Below are 21295 nucleotides of genomic sequence, written 5' to 3'. Positions count from 1 at the left end.
AAACCCAAACACTTATTCCCTGCTTACTCCCTGGCTTCCTGGCTCCAGAATCCACTATCCTCCATGGAGACAAACACTGCCAAGGACAAGCGCCTGGATTCTTTATCTCCTCTCTGCCAAGGAGATACATGCTGGTGGGAAAGCTGCTGACCAGCAAGGTCACTGGCTTCCTCCTCTCTGCAAGTGGTCTCAAGGCCAAAGATAGGCTGGTGGGAAAGCTCTGACCAGCAAGGTCATATGCTCCCCCTCCCCAACCTAAAACCCCAAATAAAAACCCTCCCTTTTAGCTTTTCAGGGAGTTTGGGATTTCAGAGTTAGCTGCCCTTTCTCCTTGCTCAGTGCTGTGAAATAATAAAATTCCTATTTTCTTCCATTGCACCCGGTGTCAGAGATTGGCTTGCTGCACAACAGGTGAGCAAATTCGCTTCAGGTTCACTATCAATATATCAAATTAATATTTTTTGGAACCTGATAAAATTTGATAAACATGGAGTTTATGTTCAGGGTAATTTGATCTGTCAGTTATGTCTTTGAATTCCTGTCTAACTACACCTCAGCAAGCTCATCACTGTTTCTTAGGCACATGTGGCATTCTAGTCCTGACTCTCAGCTCTGGCCCTTTGGTAAAATACTGTGGAAAGTTTCTTTTTATCTTCAGGAGAGAAGTAGCAAAGATGCATTTTCCAAAGTTTTCCAAATAGTTATGTGTTAAACTTTCTCCTCCCAAATCTTCTGTATATCTGAGTCCTAACCATCCTTCCAGGCTGGTTCCCCTCCCACCTCCTGGACAACCCTGCCACAGGGAAACCTCATTCTTGGATTTCCTGGAGTTCTGATGCCCTGTGATGCTGGAAGAGAGCCTATGCATTGTTGGTCATCCTTTTATATGTGCCTCATCTTCCAGACCACATGCAGTGTGTCCTCTTGTTCCCCAAAGGACTAAAGGAACACTGACTGACAAATACCTGCCAATTACTACTTCTCTAGAGGCTAAAAACTCTACCCACCTCACTCCACAAATGTCTATAAAATTTCTGCTATGGTATTTCATCTCCCTCCTACCCCATATCTAGGCAAATCGGTTTTTGGTTCTAATGAGTCAGAAAATATACAAAACAGAGACTGGAGTGCGTAAGAGTCTTTAGGTAAAAAAAGTCTTTAATTTTTTGCAGAAGATGACAAAAATGCAGTACCTTTCCTTCCTAACCTATAGACTTAAGGCTAGCTGAGTATGAGTTGCTAAGCAGCATGGATGGAACCCATGCAGATGTGTCTGATCACCAACATCTGAGACATTTCTTGTGTCATTATCTGCAATCAGGGTTTTTGGTAGAATTCAGGACAAAGGCTTCCATGTTAATATTCATCAGCAAATGGATACTCCGGGTGGTCAACAGCACTAAAATGAGAAAGAACAATGCATACATGGGATCAATGACTCTGTTTATAGGGTGGTAGAGAAGTGATTTCTACGGAACTGTCATTAGGGTAAAGTCAAACATTTTATTTCCTGACTGGTTGTGAAGCTTGCCTTTCTTTCTTTCACAAACATAACTTGATAACAATAAAAAAATAGTGACAAAAATTAAATCATTGAAATCATATTCTCTTCCCAGAACTGAATATACTGAACACAAAGTCAAATATTCACATATATTTCTCTCCCTACCTACATCGGTCAAGAAAGCAATGAGATAGACCGCCCTTTCTCATCTCGAATCCTCAGGGGAAGAAGAGACTGATTCTGCCTTGTTTTGAACAGGAGATGTTCAGCTACATGCTCAGCACAAATCAATACTTTGGGTGATACAGGTTACTGAATGAAATTTCACCTACATTTTTAAAATTTATTAATTATTTATGAACTGTCCACCCCATACAGCATATCTAGTTAGATTTAGAAATGGAAAGAATGTCATGTAAAAATTGGGTCCCATACCCAAGGATCTTATTGTACAATAAGGAGATCTCGTTTCAGTAAATACTCAAAGTAGAAAGTGATAGAGAAATGATTGCTTATTAATAAAATATATAATTACCTGTAAAAATTACGGAATGATTATCCGTCTCTTTCTCTCTGCATTATTTCCCTACCTTATTCTTCACTTGTCTCTATATTAGCAAGGAGAATACTATATCTATAAACATTTGAGTATTCACAACTTGCTATCATGCTATCTTGTTCCACACTTTATCACATTTGTCACTATTATGAATTAAAATTCTCCCATGCAGCAGGAATGTGCATCCCTCCTTTTCCCTCAATTACAATGAAGCTTTATTCTCAAAATTCCAGAACCTTAGAGCATGAAGGAATAGTAAAGATCTTTTAGAGGCTATAATCTCTCCAACAATGGTGCTTTTGACTCCACATTCTTCTTTTGGTTTATATTTCTCTTCTTGAAAACTTTGTCCTCTGTCTTAACATCACCATATTTCAGAAAATCTAAACCAAGAACTCCTATGGACCCAAGAATGACAGCCTTTTTGGAAGGAAATGCAGTACTTGGGTCCTGGACAAACATGCAATGCAAAGGAAGAGAGAGATTTGGAAACTTATGAAGGCCATACACTTGGCAGGATCTCATGAAGATTCCATGGGGGGGGGGGGGGGGCACAGGCATTTCTGCTGTTGATCACAAGTTTGATGGAGAAGACTTTAATCTGATAAAGAACTGAGAAGCTGGGAGAAGAAGATGATAAACACTCTTTGGAAACATTGAATTAAGCTGCACTAGTGATATCTACAGTGTATGCCCATCGGATTGTTGTAGAAATGGGTGGCCTATGTGGAAGATGTGGATTCAGCAATGATATTAAGATTCTTGGAAAGTTCCATGGAGTGATGAGAGCAGGACGTATGTGTGTAAGTCCAAGCTGGCCCTGGCCCACTCACCCTGTGGTTGTGTCAGTAAACAAAGCTCTGGAGTGAGTCTGGGATGAGATTCTAGAAAACTCCTGTCTCATCCTTGACTTAAACTGGTCTCTTTCTTCCTGGTATGGAGGTAACTTTTAACCATCATTGTACACTCATTATCAGAAAATAAATTGAGGCAAGCACATTTACCAAAGTCACTTACATTTGTAAAGGAAGAAATCGATGATTTCGGTTTAAGCCGTCTAGGTCTTTCATGTCCTCTGAAGTCAACTGGAATTCAAAAACCTATCACAAACGTAGAAGAATTTTTAAAACTTTTAGATTGCATAGTTGCCAATCTGGAAAACCCAAGCAAATAAGACTGAATGGTGCAGAGGCAATTATCAAAATGTCTTAGAAGTTTCCAAAAGTTTTTAAAGACATCAAGCAAAATACTCAAGTGGTAAAAAATATCAGGAAAATTAAATATAAGTTCTTCGCTAGATATAATATATTGAACCTGCACAAAGCTACAGACAAAAAGGAGATCTTTAAAGGACCTGAGGGAACAAAGCTGACATTACCCAAAGATATAAGGTCATGTACTTGGAAGATCCAAAAGAATTCAGAGGTAAACTGTAAAAATACACAACATAATTTAGTAATTTGGGAATACAGGTGGAGTTCTATATCTAATCAATGAACAGTTAGAATGTGGAAAAAATTTTTCAGGATAATTTAAACCAATAATTGTCCAAATATTAATGATGTCATGTTCAAAAGACAGTAACTGGCTTGAAGAGGATGTTACTGTCTAAATGTGGACACTTTAAGCATCATAAAGTATGTCAGTAATGGCTAAAATGTTGAACCAAATAAATCCATAAACCCAAAGTAACATTCCAAGATAGAGATAGATAAAGAAGATATATAAATAGATATAGATAGATAGCTGGCACAATGTCAACAATTTCACAAGTGATGAATCTAAGTTACACATTAATTGCATTATTCTTTCAACTTTTCTTCTCATTTGAAAATCCTTAAAATAAAAAGTTAATAAAAGGTTATCAAAAGGATATTAAAATTACTAGTAATCTATGAAAATATCTAATAGAAGGATTATGTAAATGCCTTTGTGGATAAAGGCACAAAAATTTATTAAAAATGTATAAAGAATACCGAAATGATTAAAAATTCATATCGTAATCATAGATTGGAAATCTCAATATTATAAAGAAGTCTGTTTTCTCTGAATTCTTCTACAGTTTCAATGCAATATGAACCAAAGATTTACACTTTTACTTTTTGTGGAAGTTGATAAGTAATAGCACATTTTAACTTTACATAAAAGAACAACTAGTCAAGAATAGCCAGGACATGATTACAGAAGAAAAAGGAATGAAAAAAAAATTTACCATTCTGGAAAGCAAGAATTATTTTCCACTATAATTAGTACCAAAAAGTAAGTAGTTTAATAGAAGAGAGAGTCCAGAAATGGACTGAGGGACATTTGATATATGACAGATAGGATAGTGAAAATCTGTGGGAGAATATGGCCATTTGGATTTCCATTTAATCATATACATAATTGGGTCTATTTTCACATCATATTAAAAATCAATTCAGGTGTTTTAGAGACCCAAATTTGAATGGAAAGACAAAAACACTTTTGCAAGATTCTCTACCCCTTGAGTCCTGCCTAGCTTGTAACTTACACTGGTAAGAAAATTTGCTAGAAGCAGCAGTGAGCTCATTCTGAGCCTAGACATGAAAAGGCTTTGCAAGTATCAACCCACTGCCTTGGGATCATGCCACTGTGATGAGATTAAGAACAGGCTAGTTGGCTATGGTCTAGTCAACTATTTGAAAAATTATATGGAACAGGGTTTATGCACCTCTGACAACAGTCAAATCAACCTCCTAAAGCAGAGCTGCTTGTTTCTTCTGCATTTAACCGAAGATACATGAGAGAGCACAGCCAAGAATAGCACTGCTTAGCTGATCCCAGATTAAATGTCAAACCACAGAATCATGAGCTAAATAAATGGCTTCTGTAGTAAACCTCTACACTGGAGATGGCTTGTTATACAGCTACAGCTAATGGTTTACTAATGGTCTCTCTAAAGTAAATAAAAAAACAGATAACTTAATAAAAATGTACAAAGACTTCAACACTTCATAAAATTGGAAACAACGGTATTAAATACATGAAAAGGAAACTACGTTAGTATTCAAGGAAATGCAAACTAAAACCACAGTAATTTGGAGACAGATCGTTGCTAAACTTTGGATGTTTGCATGCCCCCCCAAATTCATATATTGGAAACATTACCTTCACTATGATGGTATTAGACAGTGGGGCCCTTGAGTGGTGACCAGGTCATTATAGTAGAACCCTGAGATTCATGCCCTCATAAAAGAGACCTGAGAGAGCTCCCTTGCCTCTCCTACCATGCTAGGATACAATGTGAATTCTGCAACCCAGAAAAGAGGCCTCATATGACCATGTTGGCACCTAGATCTCAGACTTCCAGCCTCTAGAACTGTGAGAAATAAATTTCTGCTGTTCATCAGCTACCTAGACTGATATTTCTCTATAGCAACCCAAATGGACTAAGAAAACCATGTAATACAATCTCTTCATTTTATTTTATTTCATTTATTTATTTTTTGAGGAAGATTAGCCCTGAGCTAACATCTGCTGCCAATCCTCCTCTTTTGTGCTGAGGAAGACTGGTCCTGAGTTAACATCCGTGCCCATCTTTCTCTCAATTCCCTAATTTTAAAATGAAGGAAATGAAATTTACTTGCACAGGGCTACAGAGCACATTTCAGAATTCATACTGGAACTAAAATCTGTTTTCTGTCCAATCTGAATTCCGTCCAGCCATGCTGCCTCTCATGTTGCCACAGCAGGAGAAAACTGGTCGGAATACACATAAGGCACACATGAGTGGGAAATAACAGGTAACTCAACTGGGATCGAATATGTCTTGAGAGCCTTACAAAGAAGAACACATATGAAGGATATAATTTAGGAGGGCTATGCCCACAGCATCACTCATCACCTGCATGTTCTCTTTGATCCGCTTCTCATTGTAACTCTTGGCCAGAACCACAACCCCACGCTGTAGCAGGTATCGAAGGGCAATCAGTGCTGGAGTTCGCTTGTACTTTTTTGCCTTGGCACAAAGAACTGGATCCTCCAAGAGAACTGGGGAGTTTGGGGCAAGCCTGGAAGAAAATGCAGAGATGCTGAAGACCTGAGGCTGAGTATTCAGTTTGTTAGGAGGCTTCCCACGCAGATGAAGTAGGCCCTCTCTAGACCAGTGCTTCTCAAAAGGTGGTCCCTAGACCAGTAGTATCAGTATCATCTGGGATCCTGTTAGGAAGGCAAATTCCATGGCTTCACCAAAGACCACCTGGTTCAGAAACTCAGGTGTGGCACCTAGCAATCTGTGTTTACAAAGCCCTCCAGGACTTTCTGATCCATGCTTGAGTTGAGACTAACACTTCCAAACTCATGGGTCTTTTTCTCTTCTCCTTCTCAGTGACTGTTTTTCTTCTCTGAGTATAGCCCCAAAGAAAGGAAAAGAGTACGAAAGGAAAAAAAGAATGAAAATACTGGGATATTTTTTAACTTTTCTAAGATGTTGATAAAAATTGAGTAGACCCAAAATGAGAACTACTGATTTTATCATTACTTATAGTGTGCAATATTTCTATAGAAGTTTACAAAAATGTTTCAGATTGTAATTTTTGTTGTCATGATAAACCTGGGAATTAAGACATTTTATCCTGATTTCAGACATAAGGTAAGTGAGGATTAGAGAGTATATTACTAGAAAGGTGTTAATTAGTTAATACATATCTAAATCATGACTTAAGCTTATGTCCTTTGTCTCAATTTTTGGATTATTATACATTGTAATGCAGACATTTATTATTGATTAATCTACAATAAGACACATATACTGTAAAACCATTGGTTGGGTGATAGGATGATAAAGGAGAAGCATTTCTTTTGTTCCTCCCCTCTCTCCCACAAACTTGTTGAGAGTTAATTCCAGAAAACTGAGTATGGTATGATCAAAAATATTTCATCAAAAATGTCATTTTAGGTAAACTCCTCATTGCCTTCTTTACCATCTTTTTAGACGTTGAGTCCCCAAAGCACCGTAGGCAACTAGGACAATATCTTTTGACTTGCAGAAATCCAGCAGTTTGCTCTGGTTGAGATAAGGATGACATTCCACCTGTAGAATGCCAAGAGAGAAAAGTGTCGGATTATATGAAATGGTAGTATTACTATGAAAGAGAAAGCTTCAAAAGAAAAAAAGAGCTGAATAAACAGCTGTGTAATATTCAATTTAAACTGGAAATATGAACATCAAGTAATGATTTATTTAAAAAATTATACCTCTGTTCTATAAAAGGGTGGAAAAAAAAGAAAATTAAGTTTTTGAGGACAGGGCACTGTATGGAGCATATCTTGGTTATTCAACACCATCGTACTCTGTAAGGAGACATGGTCAATTTCAGATGTGGGACAAAAAAAGTACTATTTGAGCCTTGGACACCAAATTGTGCCAGAAAAGAAGAAACTACTCAGAGATTCATGATGGGATGTCTAATGGACAAAGGAACCAGTTTGCTGGGGATCCCACTGACGACAGTTGTATAGATTTGAGAATCAAAGAGATTAAGGAGTAAAAGAAATTATAACTCATGGAGTAAATAAAACTCCACGAGTCATAGTGATGAGAGTGAGAACAAAAATCTTTGTTCTCACTGCAGGTGATTGTTACATAACTGCTTTTTGGGAACATTGATAATTAAAAGGAAGAAATTAAGCTTTTACCCTGCCTTATAGGAATAATTGTATTTTATCCTGACGTGAGGAGGGAATTTTCTTTTTACAATAAATTGCCAGGTGGGAAAATTAAGTAGAATGTTTAAAATTGGAAATAATTATTTGCAAATGCCAATTAAATAACTAAATCAGGGTAAAATCATTGATGGATACTCAACCTTTATGTGAAAATTTGGGGGCCATGTGACTTCCTGACTAAAATCATCACCCAACAGACTGCTGGGTAATTTCAAAGGGGAAAATATACATCTACCAAGAAAAGACCTGGCTACCACTAGTTTAACCAAGAGAACAAAACTAACACCTCTCTCAGTGGTGAGATAACAACTTGTCATGATGGGCTTCTCCTAGAGTGCGATTTGAGGGACACAGCATGCAAACGACATTTTCTTGCCAAAAAAAATTTAATCTTAATGTAATAAGGCATTCACATCTAACTTCTAATTTACAGAAACTGGGAAGAGAGAAACAAGTTATGTAATATCACAAGATAACAATGAGTTAAATACAGAATATTTGATGAAAACCTATCTAGACGTCAATGTAAATAAAAAGGATTGAGTGACCATTTGAAGTTAAGAGAGCTTAGGAAACATGGGTCAAAGTAATACGTGGCCCACAGTTGGCTCCTGATTAAAAAGAAGATCTATAAAAGACATTGGGAAAACCATAGGGACGCTTGAATATAGATTGGATATTAGATCATATGCTTTCCGAGGTCTCTAGGGGTGAACTGTCATGTCTACAGCTTACTTTGAAGTTCTGAAAAATATTGCATATACTTAGGCAGATATATCCACATATATATATATTTGGTAAAGTGGCAAAATGTGAAAAATTGCTGATATAGAAAGGAAAACATGGATATCCTCTACCATACTCTTAACTTTTCTGAATATCTAAAAATTTTCATAGTAAAAATTGAGAGTAAAACTAATGCTAGAATCACATGAAAATTTTTGACATTTGTAAATCAAAATCATGGGGCTGTATCACTATATAAGTGATCACTTACAACTTTTTAAACTGCAATTTCTAGTCGAAGACTTTTCCTCCTCAACTCCAAGTTGCACGTTGAGTACTTAATGGTAAATAAGACACTCATAGATGTAAAAGTACTACATGATACCAGTTACATGAGGAATATAAAATAGTCAAACTTTTAGAGTCAGAGATCAGAATGGTGGTTGCCATGACCTGGGAGGAGGGAGAAATCGGGAGTTGCTAACTGTGGGCATGAAGTCTCTATGCAAGACGACTAAGTTCTCGAGATCTGCTGTACAACATTGTCCCAACAGTTATCTAACTTTTATTGCATTGTATACATAAAGATTTGTTAAGTAGGTAGATCTCATGTTAAGAGTTCTTTCCACAATAAAATAGGAACAGATTTAAACAAAGTAAGAGCACAGAGTCAGACACAGAACACTGTGTCTAAACAGTTAATTTGAGGGTAGAAATTGCTGAGGAGAACCAAACTAAGAATGAATAAATCAATGAGTTGGCTCTATGTTCCTTCTAAATGTTCCTGAGTGTTGATTTTGTCCACCATTAGCATCCAGTAAACCAGTAGCTTCATCCCTCTAGCCTGGATGACTTTCATACTCTCCAGTTAATTTTTTTTGTATCCATGCTTCCTATTAAAAGACTCCAAGAGGACGCATTCAGGCCTTGAAATCCCACAAAAACCCCTAACACCTACCTCATCTTATTTTCACTCTTTCCTTACTTACTGTCCATTCCATGTTTGCATGGCCTTCCTTCCTGTACACAGTTCTCTCCAAATCACTTTCACCGATCCCATCTCTGGACATCCCTTACAGCCCAGGGAAATGTCACCTTCCATGTGAGGTCTGGTAGCTATTCCAGCCATCTGTCACCTCCTTTACCTTCTGTAAATTTGTATGCACAATTTATCATTACGGTCTGGCCACTTTTTTCACTAAGACTTTAGAAAACAGAGATAAAGTTATGGGTTCTATTCACACCCTAGTAGGTAGAAACTCTACTACTCTCTAGAATCTTCTATTCAGTAGGGATAAGATGAATAATAGCAGGGGAAGCCAAATAGACATCTGGCAATAGTGCAAGAAGGAGATGAAGAACAGAAAGGTGAGGAGGCCAAGCGTACTCACCTGGTTGCAGACAGGCTTGTACTTGAGCCCTGGCTTGTTCAGGATCATCTCCAGCTGCCTACGGTTAAAGTTGGACACCCCAATGGACTTGGCCAATCCTGCATCCTTACACTTCTCCATGGCCTGGGGAAGAAGAGATGGTGAAGGGTCATTTGTTCAAACAGCTATAGATCAAGAATAAAGGCAAGGAGAATTTGTTAAAAGGAACAACTGTCAAGAAATGACAATGAAGCAAATAGGCATGATTACCAAGAAAAGGCAAGATAGTAAACTAAATAAGGAGGAAGGTAGTGACAGCAAGAATAAGAATTACTGTCTTCTTGGAAAAATGTGAGAGACTATTACATGTTGAAGAGATGCTTATCCTCATTGACCCAAATTATTCTGCCCTACTCCTGACTATAATCATTTCAGTAATGATTTCCCACACACTACCACAGCATACCAGCTCTTTTAAAGTTTATGAATGGCTGAATGTGAAGACGCAGAGCCAATTCTCATAAGTGGAAGAAATGAACCAGATTCCCCCTCTCCTGGCCTCCTCCTCTGTTTTCCCTCCTCCAAGCACTCACCTCCCATGTGGCACAGAGATCCACTGTGTCAAATATTAATTTTCCATGTTCATCTTCTGGAAAAAGTTCTTCCCCTGGCTGAATAGAAGCAGTCATTTTAGTGATATCACACAATAATTTTTTCACATTTAGCACACTGCCAGGTACATCTAGGGCCAGGACACTAAACCTCCTTCAGTTAGGTGGTGCAACATTCTAGATACTAATATTTGCAAAATGACTTGCATATGGAGTTGTAAGGAATGTCTTTAGGAGACAGGCTTCCTCTATTCTCTTACACTGTCATGTGTTTGAACAAATACTATGTTCATAGGCCCTAATGAGAACTCACAAGGACTTATGTTACCTTTGTCAGTCCCCTATATTTTAATCTTGCAAAAGGCCTCCCTTGCACTTGGATGACAGTAAGTTACACACGACATTTCTGGAATAACTCCCACTCTTCATCCAGGCTATAATGAGTTTTCCTTATCCTTCTGAACATCTGATAGTCTAAGGGAAGACACATGAACCAAATAGAGTCATTCAAGTTTCTCTTCAGGAATAATATGGATGCCAGAGGATCCACAGATGCTCTCAAGTGTTAATGACCATCATGCTTGAATTGCCCCAAGTCTATATTTGTCACCAGTGGAAAATGTTGAGATAAATAAAGCTAACCAATAGTAAGGCAAAGTTACGAGATAGAGAAGAGGAGATATTTCTGAAGGCTATTCCAAGTCCTTAAATTTATCCATGGCTTTGACATCCAATTTACATAGTCTAATAAATTCTTTTGCATAGGATAGCTTGAGTATCTTTCTATAATTTAACATCAAGAATTCTACATAATGTAGTCCTTGATGGCTAAGTGAAGTCTATTTACCAAAATTCCACTGGGGAAATAGCCAATGGTGTAGGTAAGGTATTGCAAGTCCCTATGAAGGCTGCTAGTTTTAGACTCACCCAGAGGGAGTACCATCAAATTTGCTTTCAACTTTAAATGGTGAGAGAGGAGATCAACTCATTATGCCCAAGTGCAACATAGTTTCATCGTTCATCACAGCTGCATGAAACTGTGTTTGTGACATCGCCACTCTAATCAGGACTGCATTTGAACATGCCTATTTTTATTTCCTCAAGTTTTTGAGACAAACAATTTGAGATTATTGAACTGTTTTCTCTTTGAGGCATGGAAAAGAATTTAGGGATTCAAAAAAGGTCAGTAAAATGCTAACCAGGAATTATTATTTTGAGGATTCTTCTCTAGTGTAATAACCCCTGCATTCTTCCAAGAGATATTTTAACCATCCATGCAAACTGATCAACATTCTGACAGAAGAAGTGGAATAGGTGTCACTGCACGAATTGCCCACCTTCAGCGCTATTGGAAAATGAATGATATAGAGGTCAACATAGTCCAGTTGAAGATTTGTCAGAGATTTTTCCAACGCTGGCCGGACCAACTCGGGTCGAAGGAATGTCAGCCAAAGCTGCAGAGGTTAAAGAATGGAAGTTGTGTTGGGTTAATATTTTAGTCAGTTTTGTTTTTATTGTTTCACCTAAAAGTTAGACATTTTTCTACTTTGGAAACTGATGATAACAGAGGACAAATACTTTTTTCCTTCTTGGTTCCCTTTCATTTTTTTTTTTAATTAATGCATGCTGTTTTATTTTTTTAACTTTTTTTTTTGAAGATTGCCACCTGAGCTAACAACTGTTGCCAATCTTCTTTTCTTTTTCTTTCCCAAAGCCCCCCCGCTACATAGTTGTGTGTTCTTGTTGTGAGTGCCTCTGATTGTGCTATCTAGGACGCTGACTCAGCATGGCCATTCCATGTCTGCTCCCAGGATCCAAACCGGTGAAACCCTGGGCCGCCGAAGTGGAGCACACAAACTTAACCACTCGACCCCGGGTCCAGCCCCCTTGGGTTCACTTTTGACCTTACTTACCCATAAAAACTCTATTATTTGTTTGCATTTATCATCAACACACCCACTGACAACAAAATGAAATGACTCAGATAAGAAGTGTTATCAAATAATAACCGTGCCCATTTTCTGAATTCTGTTTGATGGAGTTTACAAAGCCATTGACAAACACTGCCTCATTCTATCAAACATTCAATCCAATGGGAAATTCTTAGTATCCATTTTGTTTAGATAACTGTAGGGAAAAAGGGCTATGAACATATTAATAGGGGCTGGATACAGTTCAAATTACTTTAGCTATATCTTGTTTAATACAGTGAGCTCCTCTTATAATGCTTTCTCTTACAGATGGAGGTGAGAACTGATAATACGGAATGTTAAGAAATTTTATTAAGTCATCAGATGATGAGGAAAGCCATAGGCTGATCACTGTTCTGTCTCATTCAGTAGTCCATGTTAAATCACAATGATATGATCTAGGGCTCTGAAAAGTACAGTGACTTTAAAATCATAAAATTTGAACAAAACAATCATGAGAAAGCCATCACCTTTTTTCGACATTAGAGCTAACACATGAATATATGTGAAAAAAGTTGTATGAATAGGCACAATTCGCCAAACAACTACTGGTCCAGTAACATATTTGTCACCTCAACACAATCACCTTCACACATGAGCATTCAACAAAAACCACAAACACAGCACCTTTGAAGTGTAGAATATGTCTTCTCTCTTCACAGTGCCATCTTCAATTTTGCTTCGGATGGCCTGTCCAACCTCCTTTTCATTATTGTATGAATAAGCAGAATCAATATGGCGGAACCCAGCATCTATAGCTAGTTTGGTGACCTCCACAGTTCTGCTCTTAGGAACCTAGAGGAACAACCAAAGGTAGTAGCTGTATATCCACATGATTGAGAGAAAGCTAAGGCATAAAGTTTGGACTTCCTAAGAGTGAACATTTCCTAGTGTCTTAGGTTACTTCTGCATGTGTGGTGATGAACACATTGCAGTTTGCCTTGGTCTTTCCCGGTAAGTAATAAAAGTTGGGCATCTTAGGAACTTCTACAATCCAAGGTAATCACTGGTTGGTCACTAGCCCGATGGTTTCCATGAACTCCCACAGTTTCAGTGATTTATGGAAAGGACTCACAGGACTCAGCACAGAGTTGCAGTCATGGATATGATTTAAATTATGCTTGGTTGGTAAGCTCAGTCAACAAAAGGAAAAGGCATATGAAACAAAGTCTCAAGAAACAATGTGATAGATTCGAAGAGTCCTCTATCAGTATAGTCAGACAGAACATGGTAAATAAAAATTGTATGAAAATAAAAAGGCATACATCGTGATGTTCTCATACGCATACACATTGTGAAATGATTACCACAATTAAGCTAATTAACATATCCATCACACCTCCTAGTTAACTTTTTTGTGTCTGGTGAGAACACTTAAGATCTCATCTCTTAGAAAATCTCAAGAATATAGTATATTATTATTAACTATAGTCACTATGCTGTATATTAGTTCCCCAGAATTTATTCGTCTTATAATTGAAAGTTTGTACCCTTTGACCAACATATCCCCACTTTTAGGCTGAAAAATATTCCATTTCTCTTTAAGTATTTCAGAAGCTTTCTTTTTTCAATGACATTGCAAGAAACTAGATAGTTGGTCTAACTGTCCTCTGCATGTCATACTCCTTCCTTAGGTGCACAGGCATTCAGAAGTTTACTGAAGCTGGAGCTTCTGGGATAGCCTTGACCCTTCTCTCCCCTTCATTCCACTTTGTACTACAAAGTAAAGAAGTCCTGCAATCTGTCTCCAAAATGTTCCTTTGAATATTATCTTCTGTTTTATAGATGAGAAACTGAGACTTAAAGTTTAAGATCTAGTCGCTTGTCATACAACTAAATAGTCTAAAGACAAAATTGGAAGGTAACCTTCTGGCTTCCAGTCTCGAGTTTTGTCTACTTTGCGCCCCTTATGTACAAGGCCCAACTCTAACTATTGCTTCAATCAAAATTACATTAACTAGAACAAAGAATTGAAACCTTGCCTTGGAAGACTGTAGCATATTCCCTCAAATGATATTATGTTTTCCATTTGTGATAAATTCCCAAAAGTAGCAGAAGTGTGAGGGAAACTCTAGGTGGATTATTTATTGCTCGGCACTTGGCAGGCTACCCCACAGCAGAACAGCAACTCTGCCACATAATTTGTCATTCACCCCTTCTTCAGGAATTTTTATCACAATATGTCTCTGGATAATGTATTCCTGGTGGGAGGGAAGATTTCTTGAGTTGCAGAAATACACAGAGAAACCACTCACTTGCAATCACTTTCAAAGCAAAGCAGCCAACAGTCAGTGTTCTTGACTGCTGAGTTTCACCTCTTTTGCCAACCTGGGAGATAGATAGAAACTGGAGGAAAACCCAGAATAATCTGTAGGTGACCACACGTTCAGGCCCTGATGCAGAGCGAACACTGACTATGTTATCTCTTTGCATAAGGAATGGTTCTAGCCTGGTTACAAAACCAAGTGAGCCTCCAGGAGTCACACAAGAACTCAATGACTTGACAACCAAGGTTGGCTTCCACTTATGCCAAGTCTATTTTGTTTGGAACCCTCAACCCCAAACAACTATTTTTTACCTCTTCTGGTGCATGGGTGCCAAATCCCAGTACGGGAATCTCGTGGCCATCATTTAGTTTCTCACACCAACCCTTGGGATCCATTGCCTGTTGCTCCTCTGTCTAAGCAGACTCTGTTTTATTCTTCTGCCTTCGCAGATCATATGTATAACAGGAAGGTAACACCCAAGTCCGCAGTCCAATTGTTAGTCAATGTATGGTAGGAGGAGCAAGGTTAAAGCAGTCGTCCATGGAGTGAAATAGAAGTGAAAACAGTTAACTTGTTTCTCTGGTTTTTATTAAAGTGTAAACTTAATGAATTATTATATAGTGATAAAGAAATCATTAATTTTTTACTCAGTACAAGTAAATATTTTTATCAAGATCCATATACATTAGTAAATTATTACAAGTGATTTGCTGAACAATTATTGACCATGTGTTAGACTAGAAATCCCCAGATACCACTCCGTTTTTTGTTTTGGCCATGATGAAGCCACTTGTTGATTATACATCATTTGAAACAATTAAGTGTTTTACACCATACACACACACAAACACACGTACACACACACACAATTTAGAGGAATGATTAATGAGCATTTTTCAAAAAGATGACCTTCGAGAAAGGATCAAAAATTTAAATTGAAAGAAACTGCCTTTTTGTTTTCTCATCAAAATATTTCTTTCTTTTATTTGCTTTATAAGAAGAATATCCAGTCCTAAGAAGGATGCAATCCTGAAAAGTGTGCCAAAAACATTATGGAATTATGATTACCAGAGTTTTTGGATACGATTTGCAGCAAGAAAACAGAATCTTAGGGTGTTTATTATGTCTTTTATCCTGTTACATAACACTTAGGAAACTATCATGATTCACTGCCAAAAAAAACCTGATGAATATTTTATAAAATTTATTATATAATCACATTCACGAAAGAAAAAAATTTAAACAACTTAAATTACAGTAAACTTTGGAAGAGTTAGGGAAATTATGATGCATTGGTACAATGGAACTTTATGAAGCCATTGAAAATTGAACAAATAGAGTGATTTCAGCCAAATGATGGACTAGGAAGCTCTGAGTTCTCCCGTGGAAACAGAAGGAAACAACCATAAACCGGCCAAAATAACCTTTTAAGAGCTCATGAAAACAGTCAAACAAAGGTCTACAGCAACAAACTGAACACTCAGGAAAAAGACAGATTCAAAGTGGTAGAAAATTTCATCATATTTTTACTCACCTTTGCCCTCCTCCTGCCTGGCACACTGTAGGTTTGATCTGTAAGAGGGACCTGCCTTTCCCAGTTACCTCTCTCAAATTGGGTGATCATAAAAGATCTTACTTGCAATGTTCTAAGCTATGTGGAGGCTGTCTGAAAGACTGCTGTATATATTGCCTAGCTCTAAGCTTGAACTGAAAAGCAGCTGGATGGGCTCATTATAACTGCAGGGAGACTATAAGAACATAGGTGCCACGGGCAAGAGATTAAGATTGAAGATGCAGAATAGACCATATAAAGCTCTGAGGAGAAGCTTGGGATATTAGTACGTTCAAAAACCAGCCATGTATTCAGAGGAATTAAAAAATCCACATACCGGCCAGGCACGATGCATGCTCATGAAAGTGGTGAATACACCTTCAGCTTTCATGTTTGGTTTATCCCAAGTCTAGAAGCATGCCAAGCTAATAAGTGAAAGATTGTCAGGACAGAGAACAAATCTGAGAGGAGTAGGAGTAGTGGCAGTTTTTTCAAATGCACAATTAAACACACACAAAAAACAAAACCATTATCAACCACAAAGGAAAATAAATTTGCTGAAACTGTTCCTGAAAAAACATAGGCATTGGGCTTTAATAGACAAAAGTGTTTGAAGACAACTGTCTTATACATGCCAAAATTGCTAAAGCAAACATTTGAAAATAAACCAACGGAAATCAGGTAAAGCATATATTAATAAAATGATAACATCAAAAAATATATGGAAATTATGGAGCCTAAGGAACAGAAAGAAAAAAATAGGGAAATGTGAACAGACCCTAAAGGAGTTGCAGGACACCATCTAGAGGACTAATATATGCGTTATCAGAGCCCCAAAAGAAGAGAGAGAGAATGGCACGGAGATTATTTGAAGAAATAATGAACAAACACTCCCTAAACTGGATGTAAGACATGAGTAATCAACAAATCCAAGAAATTCAAAGAATTATCAGTAGAATAAACTCAAAGATATCCACCCCCACAAACGTTATATTCAAACCATTGAAAAACAAAGACAAGAGACTATCTTGAAGCAGCAAAGGAAGTAGGACTCAGTAAGTACAAGGGATCCTGGATAACATTATCAACAGATTTCTCATCAGAAACCGTAAGGACATAAGTTAGTGAGATGATGTATTAAAAGTGCTATAACAGAAATAACCTACCTGTCAACCAACAATTCTATATCAGGTATAAACGTCTTTAAAAAATGAGGGGTTAATGAAGACAATCTCAGATAAACAAAAGCTGATAGAATTTATTACCCTTATAACTGACAAGAAATGTAAAGGGAGTCATTCATGTTCAAATGAAAGGAAACTACACAATATCTCAAAGCTGTATGGAGATATAAATACCTCAGTCAAAGGTAAACATGTGGGCAAACATAAAACCATCTACTTTCGTACTTTTGGTTTGTACCTCTACTTTTTCATTTCCACAAGATTTAGAAGACGAATGCATAAAACTAATTATGCATCTATGTTAAAATGTACACAATGTATGAAGATGAAATTAGAGACATCAATAACATAAATTGGGAGAGGTAAATGGAGCTTTAGGAGTAGAGATTTTGTATGGCATTGCAGTTAATTTGGCCTCAATTCAAAATAGATTGGTATAGCTTTACAAAGTTATCTGTAATCCCCATGGTAACAACAAAGGAAATACCAATAAAATATACACAACTGAAAATAAGAAGGACATCAAAACATGTCATCCAAACAAAAATCCTCTGAATGCCAAGGAAGGTAGTAATGGAGGAAATAAGAGACTTAAGTCATATATAAAAAAATAAAAATCTAAGTCTTTCCCTATCAATAATCCTTTAATGTAATAAACTCCCCCAATCAAAAGGAAGAGATGGCAGAATGGATTTCAAAAAACAGAATCAAGTATATGGTTTCTATAATTGACTCACTTTGGATCTATGGACACAACTAGTTTTAAAGGGAAAGATGGTGAAACATATTCTACATTTATGGTAACCAAAGAGAGCTGGCATGGCTATACCAGTAACAGATAAAAAAAAAAATTAAGACAAATGGTGACAAGAAACAAAAAGGATATTATGTATGGATAAAAGGGCCTGTCCACCAAGAATATAGAACAATTATAAATGTAAATGTACCAAACATCTAACCTCCAAAATACATGAAACCCACATTGACCGAATTGAAGGGAGAAACAGATGCCAACACAAAACTAGTTGGAACCTTTATTATCACACTTTCAATAATGGATAAAACATCTAGACAGAAAATCAATAAGGAAATGAAAAATAAAGTACTAAGAATAATTGTAAACCAGAAAAAAGGAGGAATCCTAGTGAAATGGAAAATTCCTAGACACACATAACCTACAAAGACTGAATCATGAAGGAATATTAAACATGAGTAGACTATAACTTTTAAGGAGGTTGAATCAGTAACCAAAATGTCTCAACAAATAAATGCCCAGGACCAGATTGCTTCAGTAGTGAATTCCACCAAGCATTTAGGGAAGAATGAACAACCGTTCTTAACTTCTGCAGAAAACTGAAGAGCAAAGACTACTTCCTAATTCATTCTATGAGGCCAGCATGACCTTGATACAAAGACAGACAAAGATACTATAAGAAACCAGCTAAAGACAAATATTCCATATTGTTTGAGAATTAAAAATTCACAAATATATGAAAATAAAATCATGTTCATAAATGAAAGACAATATTAGGATGGGAATACAAATCAAAGTGATGTATACATTCAAAAGATTCTTTATATGTATCCAAACAGCGAGGTATAGCTCCTTTCTTCTCACAGTTGATCTTCTGCACTACATGTAATGACCCTATAAAGAGCCATGAGGTTAGAAGTCCCAAGGATCTTCCACAATCAGTTAGGAGGTGTCCAGAATAGGGTGGCCCCAGTGACTACCTCAAATTTGGGATCATGAGAATGATCACAACTATATAGACCACCAATTGAGGACATGGAGATCAAGAATATACTGGTGGATATTCCACAGCCTGACCTTCCCTGTACCCTCTCGTTGTGGATGTTATTTGAATTTCACCTGCGGAATTTTCTCCATCATTCACCCCTCATTATTCACATCCCCTGCCATCGGTCCCATTTAAGCCATTCATTCAAGTGGCAGGTTTCCTATAGAATGCTGTTAAATTTGAATCTCCAGACAAACTCAAGGGTAATTATAGTGTTGCTAGTAGCAATTTTAGGTTTCCTGTTTCTCCGTTTTAAATAACTCAACATCCCCCTATGCAATGGCGTTTTTTTCTAACAATTCCCTTTTCTAAACTTTGCTCCAGTCACACTGCATTCTGAGCATTAGCTTCTGAATACACGTAGGAAGGAAGCACTGGTTGGGATGAGGAACACTATACTTATTATCATTTTGATAAACATATTAAATATGTCTGGATTAATATTAAAATTGTTGCTATCATTCTCTATGCTTTCACAGACATAAATCTTGGTGCATTTTCCATGTGTTTGGAAGAGTTGGTGGCTGTTCTTTTAATTTCTGAAAAGAAGGAAAGATCAAAGTTTCTGTTCTCTTTATTTTTTGAGAAATTATAGTGTGGGTAGAACAGATTTGTTCCTCCTTAGCAATATTGATAAGTGTTTCCAATATTAAATATAGACAAGAGCATATTTTAGGACTGCCTTAAAAATAATGAATATTAGTTGACTGTATGCAAGAGTTAGAGTAGAATAGTATTAGATATAATTTCTAATTGAATAGAAGAGGTGGAATTTCTGATTAGAGCTTTGTTGAAGATGACGAAATAAGGTCAGTTTCTTGAACTACAACCTGTGAAAGAGAAAAGATATAGCTTTGCAGGGACTAGTGGGAAGCTGGTTTGCCATTCTTGCCAGTTCCAAGGTCGGAGACACACAACTTCAACCAATTAAGCAAAGCCCCCCTACCCAACCCCTAAACACCAGAGATAAGGTGCTTTGTTGTGTTCTGAATTGGTAAGACTTGGACCTCATCCCAACAAGTGCCTCCTTCCTATGGTTATTCAGAATGTAATACTCAGAATGTAATATGTCTGGGGCAAAGCTTAGAACAGGAAATCTTCATACAAGAGCCCATTGCATTGGGCATATTAAATTACCTGTAAAGAGAGAAGCATGTGACTGTTCTTCTATGGCTGACATCAACGTGACTCTACTAACCCACTTCTCCATACACTCCCTTCATTATCTGTATAATGTTTATAAATTCATAAAGTTTATAATTCCTTCCAGGCTACGTTGACATCATCCCTGTTCATGTACGCAACTCAAACTTCTCAGTGTTTTGGTGTCCTCAGCCTGAGAGTTTCTACTTGTACCTACACTGCACAAGGTAACTACTACCACATTTACTTCTTAGAACTGCTTCATCTCTGAAATCTTAATTTTAACACATTCCACTCTGATCACTTCTCTTACTCTGCGGCTTCTACTACACCTCAATCCAACAAGTCATTGATTCATGGACAGTCTTAATCACTTAGTCTTTTTTTTCTCCTTTTCCTCCTTTCAGTTCCCATAGAAGTTTACGTATCAGATTAGGTTAAGTAAGAAACTGAACTGAAGTCAAATCAGACTCCACTCATTCTTCCTACATTTCTCCTTTAAACAGATTTACTGCTGCATGAGGCCTCCTTTTTCTTTCTCATCTTGGTCTACCCTTTTAGCAGTCATACAGGGTGACAATCAAGACATGGGTAATCCAAATGAGAGGAGAAAATCCACCATAGCCTGCCAAATGTGGACTGCTCAAAGAGGTTTTCCTTGTGTTAAAAAATTATCCTTTTTACATTTCCCAGGCCATGTTGCAAGAGCATTAGCAGTTGCCCATGAATAACTAAAAACATGAACTTCAAGTATGTCTGTCTTCAGGGCATTTTAGGAGGCCCAAGTGGAGAGGTTTCAACCCTGCCAACTGAGCAGCGCCCTCTGTCCAATCCTGGTCAGGGATGTGCTTGAGGCCAGTGGAATGCCACCAGTAGCCTGTAAGCTCCATTCCATGTAATGTTTCACTGAACATAGAGT

The 21295-nt window shown here is 37.3% G+C and overlaps 1 protein-coding gene across 4 annotated transcripts; it reads right to left on the bottom strand.

Annotated features, from left to right (window-relative positions):
* Window positions 1-1140: 1140 nt before the first annotated feature.
* On the bottom strand, window positions 1141-21280 carry LOC124248568 (aldo-keto reductase family 1 member C23-like protein). Of its 4 annotated transcripts, none has more exons than XM_046678768.1 (10): window positions 20371-21280; window positions 15007-15136; window positions 13056-13223; window positions 11796-11912; window positions 10441-10518; window positions 9869-9991; window positions 7007-7116; window positions 5929-6094; window positions 3081-3163; window positions 1141-1399 (listed from the first exon to the last, which is right to left on the bottom strand). In XM_046678768.1, exons 2-10 carry the CDS (start codon window positions 15088-15090, stop codon window positions 1357-1359), a joined length of 972 nt encoding a protein of 323 aa, XP_046534724.1. In that variant the 5' UTR covers window positions 15091-15136; window positions 20371-21280; the 3' UTR covers window positions 1141-1356. The 4 variants fall into 4 exon arrangements, with proteins under 4 accessions (XP_046534724.1, XP_046534723.1, XP_046534725.1 ...); XM_046678767.1 differs by lacking the exon at window positions 20371-21280 and adding an exon at window positions 16230-20305; XM_046678769.1 differs by lacking the exon at window positions 20371-21280 and adding an exon at window positions 16230-16380 and having other exon boundaries at window positions 15007-15132.
* Window positions 21281-21295: the final 15 nt, after the last annotated feature.

This window comes from Equus quagga, chromosome 12 (assembly GCF_021613505.1).
Source record: "Equus quagga isolate Etosha38 chromosome 12, UCLA_HA_Equagga_1.0, whole genome shotgun sequence".
Lineage (NCBI taxonomy): Eukaryota > Metazoa > Chordata > Mammalia > Perissodactyla > Equidae > Equus > Equus quagga.
The sequence above is the reverse complement of the archived record's forward strand: the minus strand, read 5'-3'. Positions and strand labels throughout refer to the sequence as shown.

What these genes read in the sequence shown, in the direction of transcription:
- LOC124248568 (XM_046678768.1), bottom strand. Translation starts at nt 15,090, where the DNA reads ATGGATCCCAAGGGTTGGTGTGAGAAACTAAATGATGGCCACGAGATT. An exon ending in ACATATTCTACACTTCAAAG is followed by an intron (nt 11,913 to 13,055) that starts GTGCTGTGTTTG and finishes TAACCTCTGCAG; the next exon opens with CTTTGGCTGACATTCCTTCG. An exon ending in CGATTTCTTCCTTTACAAAT is followed by an intron (nt 1,400 to 3,080) that starts GTAAGTGACTTT and finishes TTCTCATTTTAG; the next exon opens with TGCTGTTGACCACCCGGAGT.